A 25244-nucleotide genomic window follows, 5' to 3' on the forward strand; every position below is an offset into this window, starting at 1 on the left:
ACCGCTCCATCCTGAGTTTGCCCATGCCTCCCTCCCTTTTGTTGTCTCACCCTCTTTCGCCCTCTCCCTCCCACTCGCCTGTTTTATTGTGTTTTTTTTTTTTTTTTGTGGGGTTCAGTGGTGCTTTCCACAGGTTGGATATCAGAGGGGATGAAGGTAAGGGGGAGGGATCTTATGCTCTACTTACCCAGAAGTCTGACTTTGCAGGCCTGATTTCTTATTTATACCCTTGTTAGATCTGGACTGACCCATCTGGGCTGCACTGCTACTAAAGGAAGTGGCTGAGGGAGGGTGAAGCTGTGCAGCAGCTGAAGCCTGAAGTGGCCTCATCAAGGCTTGGACCCCAGCGCCATATATTGTCAGCTAAGAGACACTTCAGCTGGCAACAGCAGCGGTGTCTGAAGATAAATTCTGCAGCTTGTTTTCTACAGGAAAGCTGTTCTTTCAGAGGACGAAGACTACAAAAACCCGTTGCTTTGAGGCTTAATGTGGATTTGGGATTCTTTGGAGGAAAAAGGAGGCTGGAGTACCCTCTTTAGGTTGATCACGGTTCATATTTTGTCCATCCTTCTGGAAGCATAAGGAGTAGAAACTGGCTTTCGATGACCAGGAGGTAAAAAGCTACGCTGTTTTATTCTGTGTAATTGAGAGTCACTATATTCAACCTCCTGTGAAAGGATACACTCATAGCATCATCAGTAGCCTCGGATCCAGGTATCAGGTTATATCAGTCTGATCCATCTAGGTAAGGCTACACCAAAACCAAGAGTGACACTGAAGTAAACAGCAGCTCAGGAGTCCTGAGTTCAAGGAAAAAAGAAGCACTTCCACTGAAAAGAAAAGAAAAACTCCTGGCAGAGATCTCTCTTCCACCGGTCCTGCATTATAAAGCCTGATTGATCCCACATCTGCAGGCTGCCACAGGTGGCTGCACAGGTATTGGCTACTCAATAATGCACCGACTCAAACTTGAAAAGGAGGAGAAAGTGCGCGAGCCTCTGATCCCCTGAAAAGCTGGGTGTCTGTTGAGGGAAAGCAAGCGATTACTTCTGGATAACGCAGCGCACTGAGACGCGTGGAAGTGGAAACTGTGAGCAGATGTTGAGAAGGAAAAGAAAAAGAGAAGAACATGACTTTGACAAAGTGACATTAGGGCAAAGACCATAAGACGCTTGGCCAAACAACAAAAGGAAAAGAGAAGAACACTTAAATAAAAAACAACTTGGAAGACTGATAATAAGGAAAAGATCTTGTCAAAGAAGCTAAAGACAGAGAACAAATTAAACATTAAGAAATAGCTTCACATCCAGTTTTTTCATCATGGTGAACACCGGGATGCAGCTGATCAGCTTCACCTGTGCGGTGACCGGCTGGATCATGGCGATCGCTGTCACAGCCTTGCCTCAGTGGAAGGTCTCAGCCTTCATAGGCAGCAACATCCTGACCTCAGAGATCAAGTGGGAAGGGATCTGGATGAACTGCATCTACCAGACCACGGGTCACATGCAGTGTAAGACTTATGACTCCATGCTGGCTTTGCCTCCCGACATCCAGGCAGCCCGTGCTCTTATGTGTCTGGCCATCTTCATGGGCTGGCTCTCCTGCACCGTGTCCTGCTGCGGCATGAAGTGCACCACTTGTGCCGGGGACGATCGCCAGGCCAAGGCGGGTATAGCGCTCTCAGGTGGAGTTCTCTTCATTTTGACAGGCCTGTGCGTATTAATTCCAGTTTCCTGGACTGCCAATACAGTCATCCAGGATTTCTACAACCCCAACGTGCCTGTGATGTACAAAAGAGAGCTGGGCCAGGCTATTTATTTGGGCTGGGCGGCTGCGGTTATTCTCATGATCAGCGGAGCTGTGTTGAGCAGCACCTGCCCGCTCATGGAGAGGGGAGGCAGGTACCGGAGGGGCTACATAGGGCGGAGTTTTGCAAATTCACCTGCTACAGCACCAGATTTCCCAAAGCCTATCACTTCTAATAATTTACCACTGAAGGAGTATGTGTAGGAAAGGAAGAAGGACAGAAGAGCTGATACTCTTAAAAATGGTACAAAGATCATGAATTTTAAGGTATAAATTCAAACATATATTTATGAATACGTATTTTGTATATCTCTTTGTCATGTTTGTCTTCAGTACGTTGAGATTTGATGTTTTCTGTTCTCTGAGTCATAGCAGTGCCTGAAGAAAGCCTTTAGTCTTTGCTGTAACAGTATGACTTGATGATGGCTTTAATGATGGCTTGTGTTTTGAAGATTGCAGTGATTACTTAAGTCAGAACATTGTGAAATTAAAAAAAAAAATCTGGCAAAGTGTGCTTAAAGTATTTTGAAGTAGTTGCTTTTCTTTGTGTGTGCTGGACTTTTGTTCTATTTAGGGTCACTCTGTCGACATGCATATGACAAACCCAAAAAAAGTACAGACATTCTGTATTTAAGTAGAAGTACACCTACTAGTGTTGAAAAAAAAAACTCCTGTAAAAGTTGAAGCACCAATTAAACTTCTAAAAGTGAAAAAGTACCAGCTCTGAAATGTATTTAAAGTAAAAAGGTAAAAAAAGCTCCTTGAGGAATATTTCTACCAGCTATTCTTATGCAAAGCTGACTGAGCCTTAAATAACACAGTCTACCTCCGTTTTGTTTTGCAGCATGTTTCACAATACGAAAAACACACAATGCCGCATGTACAGACCCAATATCTGATTTAAAAACACGAGGACTTACATGCAAGCTTTACATTTCCAGTGCAGCAGACCCCACTGAGCATTCCTTACCTTTAACTCTAACCTCTTTTCTTCCTCTCGTGTCGTCTTTCTTACCTTTATCCATCTCTGAGCGAAATTAGCTTTCTTTCTTTTCTCTCCATCAAATACAGTAGCTGGACCTTTAGCTAGCAACACACTGTGCCACAAACTGGAGACACAAACGGTTGAGTGAGCTGAGCTGAGCTGATAGAAACTCTTAATTTAAAATTACCTGCTTGTTTTCTGTAGGGCTAGCTAGATGATGAAATACTGTGAAATAATAACTCCCGTCAGATCCGTTAATCCAAATTCAAAAATATATGTTTAAAAATGTAGTGAGTAAAAGTAAAAAGTTGTAAGAAAAGTACAGATGCCTCAAAGTTCTACTTAAGTACAGTAATGAAGTAAAAGAAAGTATCATGTTTTTGCTCAGCTTTAAATTAGACTACGTTTTAAGTTTCTAGGAGAATACTTTTTAATATGTGTAAGTTGTTAAGCCGTACCTCACTAAAACCACTAAATTAAGTGTTATATACTCATGGAAATGTACATGTATTAATTTGGTGATGCAGAAAATACATACCTGTACATTTTTTTCTTTTCTTTTTCTTTTTTCTTTTTTTCCTTTTTCTTTCTTTTCTTCTCTTTTTTTTCTCTCTTTCTGTGTATGTCTTAGTAATACATTTAAACTGATACTGAAGTAGGCGAAATCCTAATAAGAACAACACATATACTTGATTATAAATCCCTAAAACAGTCTTGTTAAAAAGGTTTGATAAATGATACACTTCTCCCATTTTAACTTAGCAGTACACAAGCTATGTTCTACAATAAATAAAGCTTTCTGTGAACTTGTAACACCCTATTTATTAAGTTACAAAAAAATGTCTACTGAGTTAACAAAGTATCAACTTAGTAACCTAATAACATCAAAATGAATTATACTACTCAGAGATCAGAGGTCTAGGGAGGTTTGCTGTCCCTTTTAAGGTAATGTTTCACCTGAAGCTAGGTTTGGGGCATATTGTCCATCTCTGAGCTTTCTCTCTGATGTACTCATTCCTAATCCTGTCAGTCTTTGTCACTCTCAGTGCAAATTTATTATCTTTAACAGAGCAGCCATTGGTTCCACCTCCTCCCTTTTCATCAGCACTGTTACCCATGTACTTTGCCTGCTCTCACTACCATTTTCTAAACATTTTTTTCACTCTGTTCTTTACATACACTGTATAAAAGATGGCCATAGTCTCTGGGTCTGAAAACTGAAGCCAAAGCGGGGTGGCCTGCAGGAGGCGACTCCTGTGGTTGCCAAAAGACGTCTGGTTTTATAATTTATTTTGCTCTCTGACCTCAGTAATTATGCTCCAGATGACTTTACTGGTTTAGTCATGAGTTTCATGTCAAATAACATGAAGTTATTTTAGTAAATTTTGGTCATCTTTCCAAACAAAAAGGAGGATTATCCAGGGTTCGCTCACTCTAACACCCATCATCATTAAGATTTTAAACAGACTTCATCACAGGACCTAACTTATATATGTGTAACAATACGATGGTTTCACTGATCCTATGCTGTCTGCGCTTTTTTACTTCTCTCTTTTTTTTTCTTTTTTTTTTTTGCCTGTCCCGTTTGGCTCTTTTGCCATCAGAATTGTTGTCTAAAGGCAAAGAAAGATGCCCAACGGATTTACTTTACCAAATTGACCATCCCAGCCTTGCCATAATGGTCCATTTGATTCACCTTTTATTGTTTATTTTATTTTCACTTACTGAATACGGGACAGACTTCACTGGGGGAAAGAAGGGGAGAAAGAAAGAGGGAAAGAGAAACAGCTGAGAAGAGGGACGGGGGAGAAGGGCAAAAGACAAAAACCAACAGAATGAGCAGAAAAAAAGAAAGAAAAAAAATGCATATATCAATCACCTGGATCACCTGCTGAGAAAGAAAAAAGAAAACAAGCAGAAGAGAACAAGAGTAATAGAATAAACAGCATCACAATGATATATGGGAATATGACAGTAAATACTAAATATTAAACATTATTGTGCAGCACATAAGATCAACAGAACACAGTGTGCTTTGAGGTAGGAGCCAAAAAGGGTGTAGTTTGTGGGTGTGATCACCCGTGTGTACACCTGTGAGCATGGACGCGCTTGTTTTTTGTTTTTTTAAAAGGTTCCTTCATGTAATGATCTGCTAGAGGGTGTGGGGGGGCCACAGCCCCGTCCTCCAGGGCGTGAAGCAGGTATGGAGGAGAACAAAACTCCAGACATCCAGAGGCCCCCAGAACACAAGAGACCAAGAAAGACCAACAGAGGGGCAGCCGCGCCACTGTCCCAGAAAGAGCTGAGGAGAGTCCCAGATGAGGGCTCACTCAGCAGCCGCGGAGCAGAAGCCAGGGGGAGTTGCAGTGACGCGCCCGTGAGCTCCGCCGGCAGCCAGCCGTGCCTGAGTGACCGAGCCCCAGGCCGAGAGGCCGGGGGCACCCCACCTCTGAAGTGGCCCGAGCGAGCCCCAGGCTCCAGGCCCCGATAAGCGGCCGCCAAGGAGTGAGCCGGTGTGTACCTGGACGCCCATCCCCGGACACAAAGAACCACCAACGCACCGACACCTGAGGGAGTCCGCCACTGGCAGGGGAAGTGGTGGTAGGGGGAGATAGGCCTCCAAACCTTGGAGGGCCTGAGATGTCCCCAGAGAGGTGGCGCCTGACACCCAACCTGACATATAGACACAGACATACAGGCACACCCTCATGCTCTCATATGCACTTACTCCACACTCAACCAACGTGGAGACAGACATAAAGAGACGCTGTACACACGATCACACTCCCCAAGCGTACTCTACAAACCGGGTCTAGGTACCCTTACCCCTGGAGGGGGAACTGCACCCAGACCCAGGTGGTGTTACCCTTTTCCCTGCGGTGGGGGGAGGCAGACCACCCCGACTCCGCAGCAGCAGGGAGGCCCCACACTCCAGACCGCAGTCGGACGGCCAACTCCTCCTCCTAGCCCCCCTGCTCCAGCAGGTCGCAGAGAACGGGGGTGAGAGAAGACTCCAAACCTCCCTCCACCCGCTTATTGTAGTGTTGATGCATGTGTGTTCTAAGGTGCATTTAAAACCCAGGAGGGCATGGAGCTACCTGCCAGAGAGCAGCAGGTAAGCGCATAGTCCCTCCTGCTAGCCCTCAATGACTACGTGTATTTAACCTTGAGAGGTGGGCAACGACGCCAGGGGTGGGGTGTACACCCTGATGGTACTTTGGATTCCGTGTATCGTGCCCACCCCCAAGATCCTATATGTATGTGTAATGAGAGTGTGAGTAATGTGAATGTCCAAGTTGTGGGATAAAATTGAGGCAGAGGCAGCCAGAAGGGGACGGGGGGGGGGGGGGGGGGGGGTAGCCTCCTCTGCACCCTGGTGACATACCCCTACTCCAAGGTCCTGCATGTGTGGGTGGTTGTGGTGGAGCGGGAAGAGGGAGGCAGCTGGAGATGGGGAGGGAAGGAAGGGAGGGGCTAGTGACCCCTCCCTGGGGCCAGCTCCCCCGCTGACCCCAGTAGGCACCCCCATACTCCGCGACCCGCCAGGGAAAGGGGGCCCAGGCCCATCCAGACCGGGGCCCAGTGCAGCAGCGCCTCCCGGCCCCACAGAGCCCGGGACAGTCCACCCAACCCCACCACAGAGAAAACTGCACCCACCCCACCATCCACTCATCTTCCAGACTACATAAGACAATAAACACCCAGGCTGAGATCTTCCTCCACCTCTCCTGTATCTCCCCCTCCTGCAGAGAGAGCTCCCGAGGAGAGGAAAGCTCCTGCAAGATGTGACAATCTCCCCCACCAGTTGAAGAGCCCCCCAGGTGGCTCGATGCACCGGCGGCACCCTGCTCCAGGGGTGGGCCCCCATGCACCCACCCGCCCACAACCCCGGCAACACACCAACCAGGACCCAAGCCCCCGAGGCCCGGCCCGGGCCCCAGCCCAGAGACGGAGCGCCCCCAGAACCTCACGCCCATCCCGGACCCACCCAGGGGCAGCCAGGCTACCAGGTCAGTAACCCACGTCCGTCAGCACAGACCCTCCCCTAGCCCCGCTGCACGCAGCCGCGAGGAAACAGTCACCTGAGAGCCAACAGAGCCCCTAACCGGACATGACCGCTACCCCGGGTTGAGCCCCCCAAGGAAGATGCCTCCGGGGAACCCCCCGACGCCCTAAGCCTGTCCCTACCCCCACACCAATCACAACAGTGAAGGCGGGACCAAACTATGACCCCCCACCCCCACTAGGTGATGGAGCTGATCAAAGGAGCCCAGAGCAATTGATCTGATGTGGTGGCAGAGGCTGTATCAAGACTAATGTAATCTAATAGATAATTTCTATATTGGTTAGAATTAAGATTATTTTTATTTTTCCAGTTCATGAGGACTGTTTTCTTGGCTATGCATAGGGCAGTGAAAACCATATGGGCGATATTCTTTTCTGAAGTGACATTATCTAAGCTGCCCAACAAACACACTAAGGGGGAAGTTGGAATGTTACATTTCAGACACTTCGATAAGTCTTCACATATCTCGCGCCAAAACTTCTGAACTGGTGGACAGAACCAAAGAGCGTGGATATAATTGTCCGGTGAATTGGTTTGGCAGTGTGAGCAGTTGTTGGTAGACGTAAAGCCCATCTTGAACATCCGATGACCTGTATAGTGCACTCTATGTAATATTTTGTATTGAATTAATTGAAGACTGGGATTTCTAATTAGATGAAAGGTTTTTAAGCAAATCTGAGACCAGAAGTTTTGGTCTAAGTTAACTGATAAATCCGCTTCCTATTTTGCAATAGGAAGTGATATTGATTCATCTGTTTTAGAAAGCATTCTGTATATTTTGGATAGTAATTTGGGGGTTTTAAGAGTAAGAAATTGAAACACACTTGGTGGGGTTTGTAGTTCAACTTGACCTGGTTTAAATTTCTTTTTTACTATGGATTTAATTTGTTGATATTCTAAAAATCTTTTCTTGTTGATCCCATATTGTGTAACTAGTCCGTCAAATGAGATAAATTCTGTTCCTTCTAGTATATGTTCTAAATATTTGATTCCTTTACCACTCCAATCTGAAAAGTTTATCATATTATTGTTTTGTAATATGTCAGGGTTGTTCCAGATAGGTGTACGTTTGCATGGGATTAATGAAGACGCCGTCAATTTTAGAAACTCCCACCATGCTGTCAGAGAAGAGCTGATGTTGATGCTTTTAAAGCATTCATGTCGTTGGATGTTTGAGCTGATAAATGGTAGGTCTGAGATCTCTAGATTATTGCAAAGTGCTTGTTCTACATCTAGCCAAGGTTCATCTAAGAGGGTATGTTTTAGCCATCCTGAGATAAACTGAAGCCTGTTGGCTAAGAAGTAGTGCTGAAAGTTAGGCAGTTCTAGTCCTCCTTTATCCTTGGTCTTTTGTAGTGTTTTTAAGCTTATACGTGGGGGTTTATTTTTCCAAAGGAATTTGGACATACATGAATCTAGAGATCTGAACCAATCTTGTGGCGGTTTAGTTGGGATCATTGAGAATAAATAATTTATTTTTGGTAAGACCATTTTTATAGCGGCAACCCTTCCCATGAGTGATATGGGTAGACATTTCCATCTAGCCAGATCATCTTCTACCTTCTTTAAAAGTGGGATATGGTTTAATTTAGTTAGATTTGACCCCACGGGATGAGATCTTGCGTGGAGCCCCAGATCGAGGGAGATTATCAGTGGTCTTGTATGTCTTCCATTTTCTGATGATTGCTCCCAGTTGATTTTTTCACACCAAGCTGCTTGCCTATTGTAGATTCACTCTTCCCAGTCTGGTGCAGGTCTACAATACTTTTCCTGGTGTCCTTCGACAGCTCTTTGGTCTTGGCCATGGCGGAGTTTGGAGTCTGACTGTTTGAGGCTGTGGACAGGTGTCTTTTATACAGATGATGAGTTCAAACAGGTGCCATTCATACAGGTAACGAGTGGGGGACAGAAAAGCTTCTTACAGAAGACATTACAGGTCTGTGAGAGCCAGAGATTTTCCTTGTTTGTGGTGACCAAATACTTATTTTCCACCCTAATTTACGAATAAATTCTTTATAAATCCTACCATGTGAATTCATGGATTTTTTTTCACATTCTGTCTCTCACAGTTGAAGTGTACCTCTGGTGCAAATTACTGACCTCTGTCATCATTTTAAGTGGGGGAACTTGCACAATCGGTGGCTGACTAAATACTTTTTTGCCCCACTGTACATTTTGTTATACTTGATATTATTCTGCTCTTGAGTCTCTTTTACACTGCTAGTTTTGTAGCTAATAAAACAGCACACACACACACCAAGAATTTCTGTTCAATCAATACATTTAATTTCACTTGTGCTCAAAATTCTCATACGTACTGGATTAAACATTTCAATCCATCCAAACTGAATTCAAGATAAATCAATATTTTACATTGGCCCCATTATTTGTAAATACTTATTTGTAGTTTTTAGGCCACCCTGATTTCCCTTCAAAATAGATCTAGAAGCAGTTTAAGTCCACTCATCCATTTTTAATTGCTGATCCTATCTGGGCTTAACAGTTCATCAGGGAAGACAGAACTATTTATACTTTCACATCCAGGCATCCAATTTACATACAAGTTTGTGTTTTTGGACTGTGGGAAGAAGCCAATGGAACCCCTGCAGGCTCAGGAATAACATGCAAGCTCCACACAAAAACCAACAGTTAACCAGGAGGTTTGAACCAGGAGCTTTCACTGCACCATTGTCCTCCAAGCGACGTTTGTGTGCATCAGTTCAAGTCAATGTGGAGTTAGATTCAGTCATTCTTGTGGATCTCTTTCTTCTCATTGTCTTCATTAAAATGCAGTTATATTCACGATTAGGTAAGTCCTTAACAATCTTCACTGCGACTCCACAAAGAAAGACACTTTGCAAAGTGTATCTGAAAAGAAAAGAGAGAAAGATAATTCGTTTAATAAATAACAGTCACTTCTAGATCCATCAGAGCACTGGTCTCTGGCCAATGTGTACTCAATTATTAAAAGTGAAATTATATCAAGTTAAATTTTGCTACTTGAGCTGAATTTTAAAAGTGTTATGAATACTGGCCATAAAGGTAGGTCCCTTTATGATTGATTATACGTGACAGAAAAAGAATATTTAAAGACGCCCTGTAGTGTAATGGGAAAAAAGTTTAAGTTTAAAGCCGTGATATAATATTTCCCGAATTATGTTTTTACAGTTGTTTTCTAATCTATTGTTTTCAAATCTTTACATGACTTTAGATATATGCTAGACGACAGTCTGTCAGTACTTGTGTTGTTCTGGATTTAAGTACATTTATAAACATCTTCAGCTTCTTTCTATGTTGAAAGAACTAGTCCATTATACAGCATTAATTACAGATGTGAACTGAATGGTATAGTGAAGTACAGGTCATATAATCTAAGGAGCTTAGAAAGAAAAGTTAAGTTGCTTGAAGACGTTTCACCTCTCATCCGAGAAGCTTCTTCAGTTCTAAGGGTCAAATGGTGGAGAGTCCCAGATTTAAACCCAGTGGGAGTATCCCCCCAAAGAGGGGCAAAGCAACTTAAAGAAGTCCAGACGCTTTTCTTTCCAAGCTACTTAGACTACAATGAAGTGGATAACTGAGAACCTTCACAGACATACTAGTCATATACATTTTACCTGTGATGTGGTCCTCAGCACTGGGAGACTCCAATGAGTTCCACCTTTGGGGAGCAGATTCCAGAAGAGAGAGGTCATCTGCTCTCAGTGTTTGAAGCAGAGTTTTCCTCCTCAGGAATCTGAACACAAGAGTTGAGGGGAAAAAAATACCAGTATATAACATAAACATCCAAAACTGAAGAGAGAAAAGGATACTGTTGCCGATAGTGACGCTCAGCATCCTGAAGCCACTCGAGCATGTCAGCAACCGACGGGGTGGTGGTTGATCCCTCAGTTACTGCAAGCAGATCTAAACTGTGTGCGTTCTGCTCGTACAGATGAAGGATTGAAGCAACCTGGTTACTGATAGCATCCCTCGCAGACTGGAGGGAAGACCTGAAAGAAAGAGGAAAGGAAAGAAGGGAGGGTGAGATAAAAATTATAGTATAATATATACTTTAAGCATACTCTGAGCAGCTTCTGCAAACTGGTACTAATAAGGTTCTTCTCCAAAGATCCATTTACTTACTAAAAAAATAAACTGATCTTTATTACTAAAAAGGATGTAGCTGTACTCCTGTCCGATCAAACATACATAGTTGGATGTGAATACCAATAACGCAGCATCCTCATCAGATATAATAGCCGATTTACTCACATCTTCTCGTTGAGTTTTCCCAGCACTATATCCGTTGCTTCAAGGAGCTTAAAGCGGAGTCTCTCCTCCAGGTCAGGAAAACCTCTGAGCGGTGTGTTGGAGATCTGCACGTTGGACAGTGCTCTCGACTGCTCCGCCAAATTCCCGAGAGACACCATCAGAGGGCTGCACTCGGCTAAAACACTCTTCCATACTTTTTGGTTGCTTTCAAGTGTCGCGAAGCTTTTCCTCAGAGCCTGATGAAGCGTAGCTACCGCAAGCGTGGACATTTCAGCAAACGATTTCAGTACTTAGGTGTTCAAAGGGAAAAACACGAAATACATTAAGTCAGCTTTATGTCTTATTTTCCATGAAGGCGACTTTATGAAAAATGACTTTTAAATGATTCTTCCCGCAGCTACAGAACATCACATTTCTACCATGTTGCCTGAACCACTTCCGTTCTCTTGATGTAAACACTGACGTTTGGCGCTACGATAGGCTGAAAACAAAGTTGTTGCGACGCATGGCACATGCGCGTCCTAATTGGCTGATCTGGTGTGTTGGCCCCTCCCCGCGCGAAGATTTGAAAACGGCTTTGTGAAGGAAGGAAGGCGAGTCTCGAGGACGAACAGGAAAAACACATTTAGGTAATGATATATACTTTAAAAAATTTATGTAAATACATCTCGGGACAGTTATTTAAAAGACCATAACACATATTGGTAGATGTAAACACAGCTGTCGAAAATAAGGTCAGAAAATAAGCGTTAACTCAGCTAAAGCTACTTGCTAACGTTAGCTTCACCAACAGTTAGCCGCATGTAGGCTGATTTTTTGTTTTTGCATTCTTTTGTTCCCGATTAAGGCCACAATGTTAACATTTCATGGTGTCTATGGGGTGTTAATATACCACACTATACTGCACTACACTGTACTGTACTAGGGTATATTGTAATTACTAATATACTCCGTGTCCGTCAGAAATGGCTCCCAGGAAAAGGACCACCAAACAACGCAAGAATAACCCCAAGACGGCAAAACTGGAAGCTTTTATGGAGGATTTTGACAGCGAGGGTGATTATTATTACTATTTTTTTTAACTCACCATAGAAATGCTACAGAAATACTCCCTGTTCTTTTTTCGGTTGCTCACTTTAGGAGTCGCCACAGGAGAACATTTTCTTCCAGCTCACTATATCCTTAGCATCCTCCTCTGTCTTACCAACCCTCTGAGCGTCCTCCTTCACTGCATCCATGAACCTTTTCTACTTTTCCTCCAGCTTTGGAGCTCAATATTCAACATAATTTGTCCAGTATTTCCACTGTCCCCCCTTTGCACATGTTTATGACATCTGAGCCCTGCCTCTCTAACTTTGTCTCCAAACCACTCAACTTCAACCATCCTTCACATGTACTAATTTCTAATCTGTCCTTTCTGGTCACTACCAATGGAAATCTTGCCTTCACTCTTGCTGCTAACCTACTGCTACAAATCACCACTGATGCTAACATCCATCCACCCCACCCTGACACTGTATAACTTAAGCTGAAGTGACAATGTATAACTGAAGCGGAACTCAACATTTGTGTTTCTGCAGTGAAGACTAGAGTTGGACAGGTGAAAGAGAAGATAAACCAGCTGTTGAAAGATGTTGACAACAGCTACAACATGGCAATAATTAAGCTCCCCAAGGCTGTCAGACAAATGAACTGGTTGGAGCATTGGAGTAAGTATACATAGATTATTGACTAACAAATCCCAAATCTATAAAGAAGAAATGCTCTTGAGCCACAGAGACTTTTACAGCATTCTGCTTCCTATTTTTAAAAAAGCTAATGGTACATTTTCAAAAATCTGTGCATTTGATCTTGGATGAATTTCATTTTTAAACAGCATTAAATAAAGAATATTTACATCTCTGCAGAGTCTGAGAAACCACAAACACCAGAACTCGATAATGCAAAGGTCAGTTGATTAGCCTTCTCAAATTATACTTAATATACGTTAAGTATATATAAGTTTCATGCTTGTGCAAGGATGCTCTGTTCTGCATAAACACTCAGTTATATTTGCTTTTATAGAGAAAAGAGGAAGCTGCACTCGTGGAAAGTGTTGTGGCTAAGGATCATACATCTCTTCTAAAAACAATTGAGAAAAGTGAGTTAAAAGTAGTTTATACATTTCCCTTGAAACAAGAAAACCATTTCCCTTTAGCCAATGCAATTTGTTTTGTCCAATCCACAGCATTAAAGATGAAAGGTGGGGCTACATTGAGCTCTGAGGATGAAAACGTCCCAAGCACAACAAAAAAGGTAATGACTGCTTTTCATACAGTCATACATGAGAGCAACTACATACAGCTGTTGTTATGCAGGATCCTCTGTTTGCTTCTTTTGTGGTGTTTTAAATGCTTGTTTATAATTTAGGGGAGAACTACCAGAAAGCCCCCGACTAAAACAAAGAGGGCAAAGGCGCTGTCGATCAGCAAGCAGAGCTCCACCATCAGACGGTAAGCTCTTTTACTTTTTGTATTGTTCTTTTTCTTTCTTTCTTTTCTTCTTCTTTCCTCCCGTGCTAAAAACTTTTGGAAGCAAGTTTGGTGGCTAACAAATGTGATGCTAACACATTGTCATTGTTTGGATTCAGATCAAACAGGAACCCCCTGATTACTCCTGCCAGAAGCTTGCTGGATTCTTCTGTGATGATGGGACCCACTCCTCTTATTACCCCCCGCTTTGACCCAAGGTACACCTTAGAATTATACTGTGTCACTCTAAAGATGGTGTTTGTGTCAATGGCAATTAGTGTTCTAGTTGATTGAGAGGGGAGAAAACGTATTTATAAAACAGTTAAAAAAAGGATTCAAAATTGAGCACAGATGAAGACGGGTCAGATTTATATTGTGCATAAGATACTAGACTCACATACTGGTCAGGTTAGTTTGCTGTGTGTGAATAACATTAGCAGTGCACCAGTCGTCCTCACAGGTTGACATCTACACCTGTGCTGAATGTGGTTATTCAGTGCAGCTCACTGAAGACTTCTGCATTGTTATGTCTTTATATTCAGTGATTTATTACTGAGACATAGTACTGAGATATTTTTACTAGCACAAATTCATTTACAGTTCATGCTGAATAGATAGTGATTCTGTGAAAACATGGGCAAACAGACAAACAAATGCTCAAAGTATTGTATTAAAGCTCAGGCTTCTCGTTAAAGCAAAATCTCTGCTCTCATAGAGCTGTAAGTGGATCTAGTGTCTTTGAGTGTTAGAAAGTGTGTGGGGACTGGAGACTTGCTGTAATCTGGCAGCCCCTGCTATTTACTCTGTAATGTTGACATTTCCTACAAAGAAGGCTTCATATTACTCACTACACCTCAGGCTTCCCAAGACCCCCGCAGTGAGAGTTCCCCGCCACAAGGAGAGGGTCTATAGCATTTCAGTCAACGGCTCTCCCATTGCAGCAGGAAATGAGGATATTGTCATCAATGTTCCCGTTGGGAATGGAGAGGTGAGTGCACATTTAGTCAGGCTCAGAGCTTCAGGTACTATTGATCAGTCAGTTGTTTAAGAAATGATTTTAACAAGGCAGCAGAGGAAACGATATTTACTGAAGAAATTTAGATGTCTATTTTCAGGAAGATAAAACATTGAATACTTTGTTATATATGGTTTATTGAAAATGAGCTTAAAGATGCATTAAATCGGCCTTCAAGTCTTCTGCTTTCATGTTGATTTTATACTGTGTTTATGTTGATGACTGTTTAGTTACATTTGATGACTTCATGGCTTTTGAGTAATTAATTGTCTAACAAAACTCTTGATTAGAAGGCTAATTCTCAAAAACGAAATCACTAACACAAGTGTCCTTAACATATTGATCCAGAGCATTCACCTGCTGGCCAGTCAGATGGACTCAGTAGATCTGTCACTGCTGGACGAAACCGCCATGAGGAGCATTCGGCAGCTGCAGGTAAAAATTCCAGCAGGACAGCGTTACTTGCAGTTTCATCAGCTTTTCATCACTGTTTTGTTGCAGCTTTAGCCAAATTTTGATGTGAAATATTTGCATATGCTTTGATTCTCATCATTTCTTTTTATTTTTCCCAACAGAATCGACTCACAACATTGTGTGGGACATCAGAGTGACCAAACAGTCTGCCACGGACGTGTACTATACTTTTTTTTTTTTTTTAAAAACAAGTTTTATCTCTATTATAAAGCTTTCATCATTCTACAATGTGGCATGTTTTTTTTCTTCTTCTTTTTTTTGCCTTTATACAGTTTATACTTTAACTAATACTTTAGGATACAGTGTAAGGTTAATATTTGTTGCGCTGGACACTGTTTTCTTGAGATCCTTCACATTCACTGGAATTAATCTAGGAGTTAAACTGTTCATTTCATTGTATTTACATTCTCCTAAATTATCTCTTTACTTAAAAAAATTTAATTTTATGTAGTTTCAGATGCTTTTTTGTTGCAGGGGAAATTGGATAGATTTTAGTGCTATTCCAGTCTTTTATTCCTGGCCAGTCTGGATTTAATGGATCTTAATAGGACTTGCATGATAATATCCAACAGAAACATGCAGTATGTGCTTATCAGATACAACTTTCTCTTTATTCTTTTTTTTTTTTTTTTTAAAAAGTACATTTTCTGATATTATTTGTGTGGTTTGTCATTGCTGCAATAAACCCCCTCCATGTTTCTATCACTAACCTTGTAGTTACATCAATAGTTAAAATGTATACGTCGTGTACATCGTGCACTCTGTCTTCATAACTGTGTGATGTGGCTATTTTCTGGTTTATTGGGGTTTTGTATTCTTAAATATAGCAGATGGCATGTTTGATTTTTATTTTAATTATGCCATAATGTGGAAATTCGTTTTTTCTTTCTTTCAGTGGACAGATTTTTTTTTAAGTTGTATCTGTGCATAGTGACCAGTAGGTGGCAGCATTTCACCACAGAAATATTTGTCAGGCACCTGAACAGCCTCTGCTTTTTTTTTTTTTTTTTTTTTTTTTTATTGTTAAAGGAAAAAAAAGATTTCTGTATCTGATCAAACTTTTTTAACTGCTTGTTATTTACTGGTAGCAAATTTTTATATGTTTGTTGATTTTTATTTTATAATCTGTAAAGTTATAGGTGTCTGTATTCTCTCTTGTATTAGATTACACTGTCAAGCATGATTTATACTGGTGATATTTATTTTACATCTTTGTTTTCCAGTTGTGAGGCTGCAGCGTTGTTTTCAAACCTCACCACAACTTTTTATCTGTAAGCTACCGCACTCTTTTTGCTTATGTAAGAAGTTCCTCTTGCCCTTTCCCGACTTTGTTTACACAAAGGGATATTAGTCAGTCACGTGATTGCTCTTGGCAGGAAGTGAAAGCCTTTCCTGCTCTTGGCACAGGAACCTGCACTCTGACCTTCGGGGACATCATAACGCTGCCAATTAGAAGCTTGTTAAGCTTCGTTAGGCCTGATGAGCTCATTAGGGTTTCCACCTGGGATGGTGAACTGGGTCAGGCCGGGCCTCACCTTGGGCCCAGGTAGACAAGCATAACTCTTTGCTGCTCGTGGTGGATTCTCATGCATCATATGCTACCAAGGCACAGCATGGGAACTTTGTGCCCCCCAACTGAAATCGGGCCGGGTCTCTTCCATCTGTATCCATCTTATGTACTTTATCATCTCCTGTCTCTTGCCGTGCAAACTGTGCTGCAAAGGTAAAACCAAACTCTGCATCAGTGAAAACGACAGATGTTGTGGTCAACGGTGCATGCAGTTCAGCTCCCTCGTTAGCAGTGGGCCAAGGCCTCGCGCACCTGCTCTATATATCATAGAATTTTCCTTGTTTTGCCTCTGAATGGATTGGATCCTTTTTTTATTCTCTAGGTGAGTAGAAAATTGCCATTTTGCATGGATGGCTTGCTTTTCAGTAAGCATGCAGGCTGTGGCGCAGTGACAGGTGCGGTATGGATGGGGCGGATTTTGAGGTCACAGAGCAACACTACTACATAAATCATCCACTGAAATGTTCAGGTTGAGGGATTGGAACCTGAGATAGTGGGAAGGGAAGAGTGAGTGCAAAGATGCTTCAACATAACAAGCAACTCTGCATTAATGCTCAGTCTGTGGAAGTCTAGATTCACCTGCCTTTTACTTCCAAAGAAAGGTACTTAAGAATTTAAAGCAGGCCCATCATACACTGAAAAAAAGGGACTGGCCATCTCTTGGATTTATGTAAGCATCTTGCATGTATTTAACACAATTACCTCATGTTTTAAAGATAAATGTAACTATATAGTGTAAAAACTACATGATATGCAGAAAGGGTGTATTAAATTGTTCATATCATGTTCAGGTGAAGTAAGTCAATAAGATAGCAACGTTAAATCTCGTGAAACCACGCGTGATTTCATCTCGCGGGCTTTGGATCGTGGTTCAAAAAAGGCATCCATCTCAGTCAAGTCGAGCAGCCAACTCTACGTTTTTGGTATGTCTTGATTTTTTTAATTAATATTTACCATATTTCAGCCAAATGTAGTTAAACGTCTAGAGTGTCGCCATGTAACATGCTAAAAAAGAGCCATTAGCTTATTTGCTGTTTTATCTGTTGTCAAAGAATTGGCGCTTTTTCATTTGAATTTGTCTTTGGCACAAGAGCCGTAATATCACATTAAACCTAATTATGAGGCACTCATAACATAATTTGGTTTTCTGTGTGAATAGATTTGCCAACTGACTCTTCAGTTACATTGTGTATTTACTGCACCGTGGTGTTAGTGAGATTTTGGACATTGAACAGCTTTAGCTAATATCATTAGCGGCATTATGCTAGCTTACATCCCTACCCCTCCTGCCCTCACCTGCTGTCCTTTTCTTTTTGTTTTTTTTGCTGCACATTGAGAGACCACATCTATTCTGCATTTCACCAGGAGTCAGCTGATGGATTGTGGGTTCAAGGTGTTATGGTAAGAAAGTATATTCTATTTTCGCTTAAGGTTTCTGTAACTTAATTATAATAGGTTTTGTATAATTATTAGGTGCATGCATACACAAATAGACCACCCTATTAATACAACTGAGAAATCCAAAATCTGCCATAGGTTTAACTTATACCTGTATGTATTGTCAGAAAGGTGATTACTGGACTCACATTAATGCACACTTGAACTAAAATGAGGTTTTAACTTGTGGGTTCTTGGGTTGCAAATCAGAAACAAACATCTTTGGATTTTTTTAATCCCATAAGATCTGGAAACACAGTTTTTATTCAACAAAACATTACTGATTAACCAAGCACAGTGCCTGCTGTTATTTCAAAATTTCAAAATGTTATTTCAGATAAAATGCAGCATTCCAGTGCATCCCAACCATGCCTTTACAGTCAAGGTTTCTGACGGAGCTGAGTTTCTCTCTGACAGTCTGCTGAAAGTGTTTGCAAAGTGATCGGGGGAACAGGGCACAAAGCTAAAGGATGTAGCTGCCATGATGACAGTAAGAACTTTAAAATTCTTTAACTACAAAGTGTATATGTATTGCATTAGGTCAGTAAAAGATTTTTATGCTGCATCCATTGAAACAGTCAACTATTACCTGTGAGTACTGATTCCACTGAAAGGATGCCATTCTTTTTTGTCATGCATTTACTGGCCCACTGAGAAAAAATTATCTTTTTTAAAAAATAAATGTTCTGGAAACTATATATCCATAAAGTTGATGTCAAACAGGAACTTTTGCTATTGCTTTGTAGATGCTGGTGTTGCATGTTGACTGGTTTAAAAAGTCAAGTTTTTGTCTGGGATCATTTTCTTCTGTGCTACTGAAAAGTTCACAAATCTCTGTTTTCTTTGTTATAATACTTTAGGATGACATTAATGCTCAAAGGGAGTCTCATCAAAGTGCTCCGCATCTGTGTGAAAGACAATTGCAACATCTTGGTGCAGGAGTTCATGGTGAGTGTTTTATGAGTAGATTGTGGCTTTGCAACATTTAAAAATGCATTTAGTTATCCACTTGATCCTCATTGGACTGGTTAGGACCAGTAGTCCTCTTTAATAATTTGAAGTTCACATGAGGCCTGGTAGTGAACTCGGCCGCCTGCCCTTGAGGCCCCACCCCTACCCCTGTATTAGGGGTCACATCAGTGTGAAAAAACTTTAAATTTGTCATTCTAGTGAACAAAGAAAAATCCCACCAATATTTACATTAGCTTTTGTTTGAAAAAAAAAAAAAAGACCAACTGACCAACAGCTAACCAAATTGTGGGGCTGAAAGTCTAAATTCTAACATCTTCTGAGTGACATAACCTGGATTTCTGATGGGCCGGTGTCTTTCTAACAAAAACTAATGTAAAGCATTTGAAATTATTATGTTTTTCACCCTCTCTTAGAAACTCTGTTAGACCATGAATGGCAGCATGGCAGGCCACTCTTTGGCTATAGCTATTTACTATGTTGCTTGCATTGGTTTAAATTACTCTAACATTAGAACTGGTAGATTCAAAAGAGATGAGTTTAAAAGGGAATCTTAAAAAAATGTTTTGTGTTTAACCAGGACTTGACTGAGGCCACTGCACAGATTGAGAAAACCACAATGAACATCTGTCTCCAGAGATGCGCCAGGCAATGACTTTTCTGATGTTGGCATCATCATCGAGGGTATAGTAGTTCTTCAAGATCTGGATAACGTGACCTTTGCAGTAGCCATGCTGTTTGGACCTTTTTTATTCCTTCAATATGAGTTACCCATCACAACTCTGCTACACTTTTGAGGTGATTCATTGGGTGGTAATGGAGTTGGATGCAACTCAGCTCTCAAGAAAAGCTCACAACTAAGACAAAACTGCTCCTGCAAGGAAAGCTCACTGTTATGCATGCAAGCTGATCAGCTCTAGGTGAGAGGACATTTAAATCTCACACTTGTTCTGCTGCATTTTTGAAGCTCAATTCCAGGAGCAGATCGCAGGGTTCATTTTTATATACTCTGCAACTGCCATGAGGACGAGCCGTTTTTTGTTGTTGTTTGTTTTTCCTTTTGCTCTGTACAAGTTCTCTGTTTGTCTGTTTGGCAGCATTTTTCAATTTCTGTTTGTATTTTTTCTTTCTTTTACTAGTGAAGAGATGTAGCGTGAACAGTTATACAGTCTAAATATCCCATATGGGTCGTGTGAAATGGTATTTTCAGTTTCATTCAGTTGAAGTAAAGAACGTTGAATATTTCTAAGTGTGCTTGTTTTGAACCAAGATGTCACAGTATGATCAGTGCTGTAATTTTTGACAGTCACTGTATCAATGTTTTTTTTGCGTCTCTTGAATAAAGGTTTTGACCTGCAAGTGCTAATTTCTTTAGTTATTGGGGTAAAATGGGTAATGTTAATAGGAAGGTGTTTGCCAATTCAGTAACCTAATTTAATGTTAATGGAAACTAACATTTCCTCAAATTGTTTAGTTATAATTGTTGTTTAACTGAATCTTGACGTCAGAGGCCTTAAATAGAATGTTTTGTATTGTCCTGTAACATTTTTCAAAAGAAACAGTCTAATTTCTTTGCTGTGATTGATTCCAGAGAACACGGAAGAACTGACATTATTTAACTGTTGATTTATGTAGATTCAGTGGAGGAGTAATGTCAGTTTAATTCTTTACCTTCTGTCAATGCAGTGAAATTAGACATTTTGTTTTTAAAGGTTACTGGTGGATGCCAGCAACCATCTTGGAAGAGAACAATACAATCTGTTATAAGGCCTCCATTTGAAAATTGTGTATTTGATACTAGAATATAATAGCAAAATGTAATTTGAAGATAACATGTAGTATTTAAGTGACCAAGTAGTATTGGGTAAAAGTTATTGAATGGTGTTGGGATAAAGTGAAAAAATTGTGAAGGATTAAAATATTCCAAGAGCTCAAATTACTTCATCAAAACATGTTTAAGTCACATTTTATCAACACAAATTGCACAGGTTTATTGAACATGAATAAATTGTGTTAATTTAACTCAATTGTTTAAGTTGCTGCCAAAGCAAAACATCTGTGTGCAACAAATGTCCACCATTGAATTAAGTAAATCCAACAACATATTTTTTTCAGTGTATTTATCCTTAGTTTCTGTCATATATACATATATATATTTACTTATACTTTAACAATGGTGGATGCATATACATGTTCAAGCGCATCTTCAAATAATAAAAAGAATCCCTTCTTTCAGGCTATCTGAGGCTGCTTTAGAAGCTTGATTTTGGATGTCTGTATGATGTCAAAGACAGCAGATATTCCCAATCTGGTCACCACAGAGGCCTTTTCAATTAACTCCTCCAGTCAGAAGAAAGTTGGCTGAAGGCAGAGGTGCTAAAACCGATTGTTTTAGACAATAGATTAACTGAAGGCCCAGTAAATGAAGATTATTTTGACCTTTTAATCATCCAAAGCTACTCTGCAGAGCCCATGCACTGAAAATACTCATCTTGAAATGAACAGACCACATCCTGTTAAAGTAACATTTGTGCAAATTTCATATGGAAAATCTTTTTCTTTTTTGAAAGACAAAGCTTCAAATAATTTTAATATTCATAATTATAATTTATATTAAAATTGTAATTTAATTGTAATATTTATAATTTTAATAATTTTTAATATTTTATATTACTGCATAAATAACTGACTGTATACAGAAGATAAAAAAAACCCCATCTTTTGTTTTAAGTTGCTTAAATCTGCATTTCCATCTTCTCATTATGGTTCCATTTACAGCAAAAGGAGGAGAAAACACTGGATGCTTTACAGTGAACTACTCTGCGACTGACATACTGTATGAGTGTAGAGGTGGTGGAGGCAGCATCAAAAGTAAAATGAATATTGGCCTTATATGCTATACTGCTAGAAGTATTCACTCACCCATCCAAATCACTGAATTTAGGTGTTTCAATCACTTCCATGGTCACAGGTGCATAAAATCAAGTACAGAAGCGTGCTGCTTCTACAAACATTTGTGAAAGAATGGGTTGCTCTCAGGAGCTCACTAAATTCCAGAGTGGTCCTTTTATGAGACACCACCTGTGCAAGAAGTCCATTCCTGAAATTTCCTCACTGCTGAATATTCCACAGTCAGCTGCTAGTGGTATTATAATAAAGTGGAAACAATTGGTAATGACAGCAAGTCAACCACAACGTGGTAGGCCACGTAAAAGCGGGGTCAGCAGATGTTGAGGCGCATAGTACACACAGGTCGCTAATTTATATAGCATGGGGTTGTTTTTCAGGAGTTGGCCTCTTAGTTCCAGTGAAAGGAATTCTTAATGCTTCAGCATAACAAGAGACTGGACAATTTGATGTTCCCAACTTTGTGAGAACAGTTTGGGGATGGCTCCTTCTCACCAGTGCACAAAGCAAGGCCCATAAAGACATGGATAAGTGAGTCTGGTGTGGAAGAACTTGACTGATCTGCACAGAGTCCTGACCTCAACCTGATAGAACATCTTTTGGGATGAATTAGAGCTGTGACTGCAAGCCAGGCTTTCATCACTGTCATCATCAGTGTCTGACCTCACAAATATGCTCCTAAAATTTCCATAAACACACTCCTAAACCTCAGGGAAAGCCATCCCAGAGAGTTGAACCTGCTATAGCTGCAAACGGTGGGCTGACATCGCATTAAACCCTATGGACTAAGAATGGGATGCCACTGAAGGCAATGTGAAGGCAGACAAGCAAGTGCTTTTTGCAGTACAGTGTATTTGTTGGGTCCATGGTGTAATGCTGTGTAAATTAGCCAGCTGTTTAATAACACATACACATCGTGCTGGCTTAATGTTCCACAAGATGTTTTTACCTCTCTCTTTGTCCTGTAGTTCCTCTTAAAACCCCATCCCCCACCAATCCAGCATTGAAAGCTTAACCTCACCCACCTAACCTCCCCTTTCCCTTTCTCATTTTGCATTCCCAAAATCCGTTATCGTTAAAATGTGCCTGACACATGGATGTGGCATATTCCTCAACAAAGCTGTTTCCTCCCCAAACCGCTGCAGCCGTTCGTTAATTGAGCCCCCAGACCTGGGGAAACTGCCAAACTCCCCGCCAAGACGAATGAACCTGGCAGAACCATGTTCTCCCAGCAAAATTAATTCTCTGGTGCGTCGAGACCTCCTGTAAATCCCATCCGTCAAGCGCTCTGCTAATCGATTTATTCACATGCCCACACCTCCGTCTGCCGCGGTCTTTTATACTGAGCCAGCCAGGGGTCGAGACTCATCTTTTGTTAAGTTGGTTTGTCAGCACAAACCAGAAAAAGTGTCGCTGAATGCTTTGTTATGTCTGCTTCGGTGATGGAGAGTTACGAGGACACAAGCTGATGGTAAAGTGGCAGACGGGAGGAAGAGGTAAATGGGACTTAACAGCCCCCACATGATGCATTCTGGGCATGCGTTCATCTGGTGGCCAGCAGGGTCCTGATGGCATTTTGATGGGCGGCCTCTCCGTCACTCAGGCACCTGCAACGATGGGCAGGGTGGAGAGGAACATCTGCTGCCAAAAAAAAAAGGAAAAAATTCCTGTGGAAAGAAAATAACAGGATACCCTGAGGAGAGGTGGGAAGTTAATGCTGTTTGCTGATTGCACAGAGACAAACTTTTGCTTGAGAAGCCTCTTGATGGCTTTGAAATTCAGATATCTATTTGCACTAAATACAAAAACAAGACCTAAGTATTAAACCCATTCTGCCATTTAGAGATAGAAAACATTTTTACCTGTATAGTTGTCAAGTGCTTTCTCGTGCTAGAGTGTCAGATACTGCTGTTCTGGTATTGCAGAGGTGTGCTTTGGCACACTAGTAGTGGCATTATTGGACAGTGACTGTGCTATTTAACTCATCAGTGCCAGCTCCAACTCTAACCCCAACTCTACGCAATCAGAATATCAAATTTTTCCTTCATTGTTTTCTTTTTCATTTTATCAAATGATTTGTTTTTGACCAGGAAAACCACATGTAGTTTTTCATAGGGAATTTAAAAGTAGAATGGGAGGCCGAGCCTTCAGTTTTCAGGCCCTTCGTCTGCGGAATCAGCTCCCAGTTTGCAACTGAGACACGGACACTTTCTCTACTTTAAGATTAGGCTTAAAACTTTCCTTTTTGTTAAATAAATCTTGTGGTTGCAATAGGTCTGGGCTGATAGGGGATTCCCATGATGTACTGAGTGTTTCTCTCTATTAAAAGGGAGCTTTTCCGCCAACTGCTTGCCCAAAGTTGCTCATATGATTGTTGGGTTTTCTTTGCGTTATTGTAGGTCTTTGCCTTAGAATATAAAGTGCCTTGAGGTGACTGCTGCTGTGACTGTTTTCTTCAGTACAAAACAGGGTTCTCACCTGTAACCCGCAGGAGGTTAAAGAGTGGCATTTAAAGATTGTTGGGGTGCCAATAAATTAAACCACAAGTTTGTAAGAGATTGTAATTTGATCAAGCTTTATTTTGCACTTTTCAAGCTTTGTTTTCAGTCACTTTTTAATTTCACATTTCCTAGTTGGTTAGGTTTAGACATAAAACTAGTTAGTAACATTGAGCAAAAGATCATGTATTAGGGTGATAATCATGCTTTTGAAAAATGACACTTAAATGGTGCCAATGGGTTCATTACAAATGTCCATATTTGAAAAGGTGAGAGCGTGACCTGCATCTTTTTTTGTAATAGATCAGTTGGGACAGTCAGCAAAGCCACAGGACAGCTTGTATTTATATGTAAAATGTCAGAAGGGCAGTCGTTGAATCCCTGGCAATGATTTCAAGTATTAGAGCTGAAAACAGATCAAAACAATTGAACCGTGGCCTCTGGAACCATGTGAAATTTCACTTTGAGGTCCTGTAGGAGCGGTTTTCACCATAATTTTATGTCACAGTAGAGCAGCTCTGTAAGCAGTTCAGAATCAGAATCAGAATCAGAATCGTGTTTATTGGCCAAGTATATGTGCAGACACATACAGGGAATTTGGTTCCGGTAGATGGTGGCTCTCAAGCACAGCAATGTAAATCTCACACACACACACACACACACACACACACACACACACACACACACACACACACACACACACACACACACACACACACACACAAGTGTCTATATATACACATTACACATACATAC

General features: G+C 41.1%; 3 protein-coding genes and 1 long non-coding RNA gene across 5 annotated transcripts; 3 read left to right on the forward strand and 1 right to left on the reverse strand.

Annotated features, from left to right (window-relative positions):
- Positions 1–905: 905 nt before the first annotated feature.
- cldn35 (claudin 35) lies at positions 906–2175 on the forward strand. The gene has a single exon (XM_085395466.1). The coding sequence runs from the start codon at positions 1321–1323 to the stop codon at positions 2008–2010; it is 690 nt and encodes a 229-aa protein (XP_085251592.1). The 5' UTR covers positions 906–1320; the 3' UTR covers positions 2011–2175.
- Positions 2176–9120: 6945 nt separating this feature from the next.
- airim (AFG2 interacting ribosome maturation factor) lies at positions 9121–11554 on the reverse strand. The gene is made up of 4 exons (XM_085396090.1): positions 11109–11554; positions 10667–10846; positions 10472–10590; positions 9121–9725 (listed from the first exon to the last, which is right to left on the reverse strand). Exons 1-4 carry the CDS (start codon positions 11375–11377, stop codon positions 9685–9687), a joined length of 609 nt encoding a protein of 202 aa, XP_085252216.1. The 5' UTR covers positions 11378–11554; the 3' UTR covers positions 9121–9684.
- An 83-nt stretch (positions 11555–11637) lies between these two features.
- Positions 11638–16149, forward strand: cdca8 (cell division cycle associated 8). The gene is made up of 11 exons (XM_085396089.1): positions 11638–11737; positions 12072–12164; positions 12689–12817; positions 13016–13056; positions 13173–13248; positions 13336–13403; positions 13518–13600; positions 13738–13836; positions 14477–14606; positions 14982–15068; positions 15209–16149. The coding sequence occupies exons 2-11, from the start codon at positions 12074–12076 to the stop codon at positions 15242–15244; spliced, it is 840 nt and encodes a 279-aa protein (XP_085252215.1). The 5' UTR covers positions 11638–11737; positions 12072–12073; the 3' UTR covers positions 15245–16149.
- A 1427-nt stretch (positions 16150–17576) lies between these two features.
- On the forward strand, positions 17577–20333 carry LOC146643411 (uncharacterized). 2 transcript variants are annotated; one of them, XR_014909291.1, is made up of 4 exons: positions 17577–17600; positions 18452–18604; positions 18975–19062; positions 19664–20333. It is a non-coding gene; the product is annotated as an uncharacterized LOC146643411 (long non-coding RNA). The 2 variants fall into 2 exon arrangements; XR_014909290.1 differs by lacking the exon at positions 17577–17600 and adding an exon at positions 17626–18078.
- The last annotated feature ends 4911 nt before the right edge of the window (positions 20334–25244 follow it).

This window comes from Rhamphochromis longiceps, linkage group LG22, assembly GCF_057381845.1.
Source record: "Rhamphochromis longiceps isolate RC_006_pf linkage group LG22, R_longiceps_female_GT1.1, whole genome shotgun sequence".
Classification (NCBI taxonomy): Eukaryota; Metazoa; Chordata; class Actinopteri; order Cichliformes; family Cichlidae; genus Rhamphochromis; species Rhamphochromis longiceps.

Excerpts from the sequence above, each read along its gene's own strand:
- cldn35 (XM_085395466.1), top strand. The coding sequence starts at position 1,321 with ATGGTGAACACCGGGATGCAGCTGATCAGCTTCACCTGTGCGGTGACC.
- airim (XM_085396090.1), bottom strand. The coding sequence starts at position 11,377 with ATGTCCACGCTTGCGGTAGCTACGCTTCATCAGGCTCTGAGGAAAAGC. Across the intron at positions 10,591-10,666 it reads GAGCGTCACTATCGGCAACA|ATTCCTGAGGAGGAAAACTC; the intron begins GTATCCTTTTCT and ends TCTTGTGTTCAG. Across the intron at positions 9,726-10,471 it reads TGCTGAGGACCACATCACAG|ATACACTTTGCAAAGTGTCT; the intron begins GTAAAATGTATA and ends TTTTCTTTTCAG.
- cdca8 (XM_085396089.1), top strand. The coding sequence starts at position 12,074 with ATGGCTCCCAGGAAAAGGACCACCAAACAACGCAAGAATAACCCCAAG. Across the intron at positions 12,818-13,015 it reads GAACTGGTTGGAGCATTGGA|AGTCTGAGAAACCACAAACA; the intron begins GTAAGTATACAT and ends ACATCTCTGCAG. Across the intron at positions 13,837-14,476 it reads ACCCCCCGCTTTGACCCAAG|GCTTCCCAAGACCCCCGCAG; the intron begins GTACACCTTAGA and ends ACTACACCTCAG.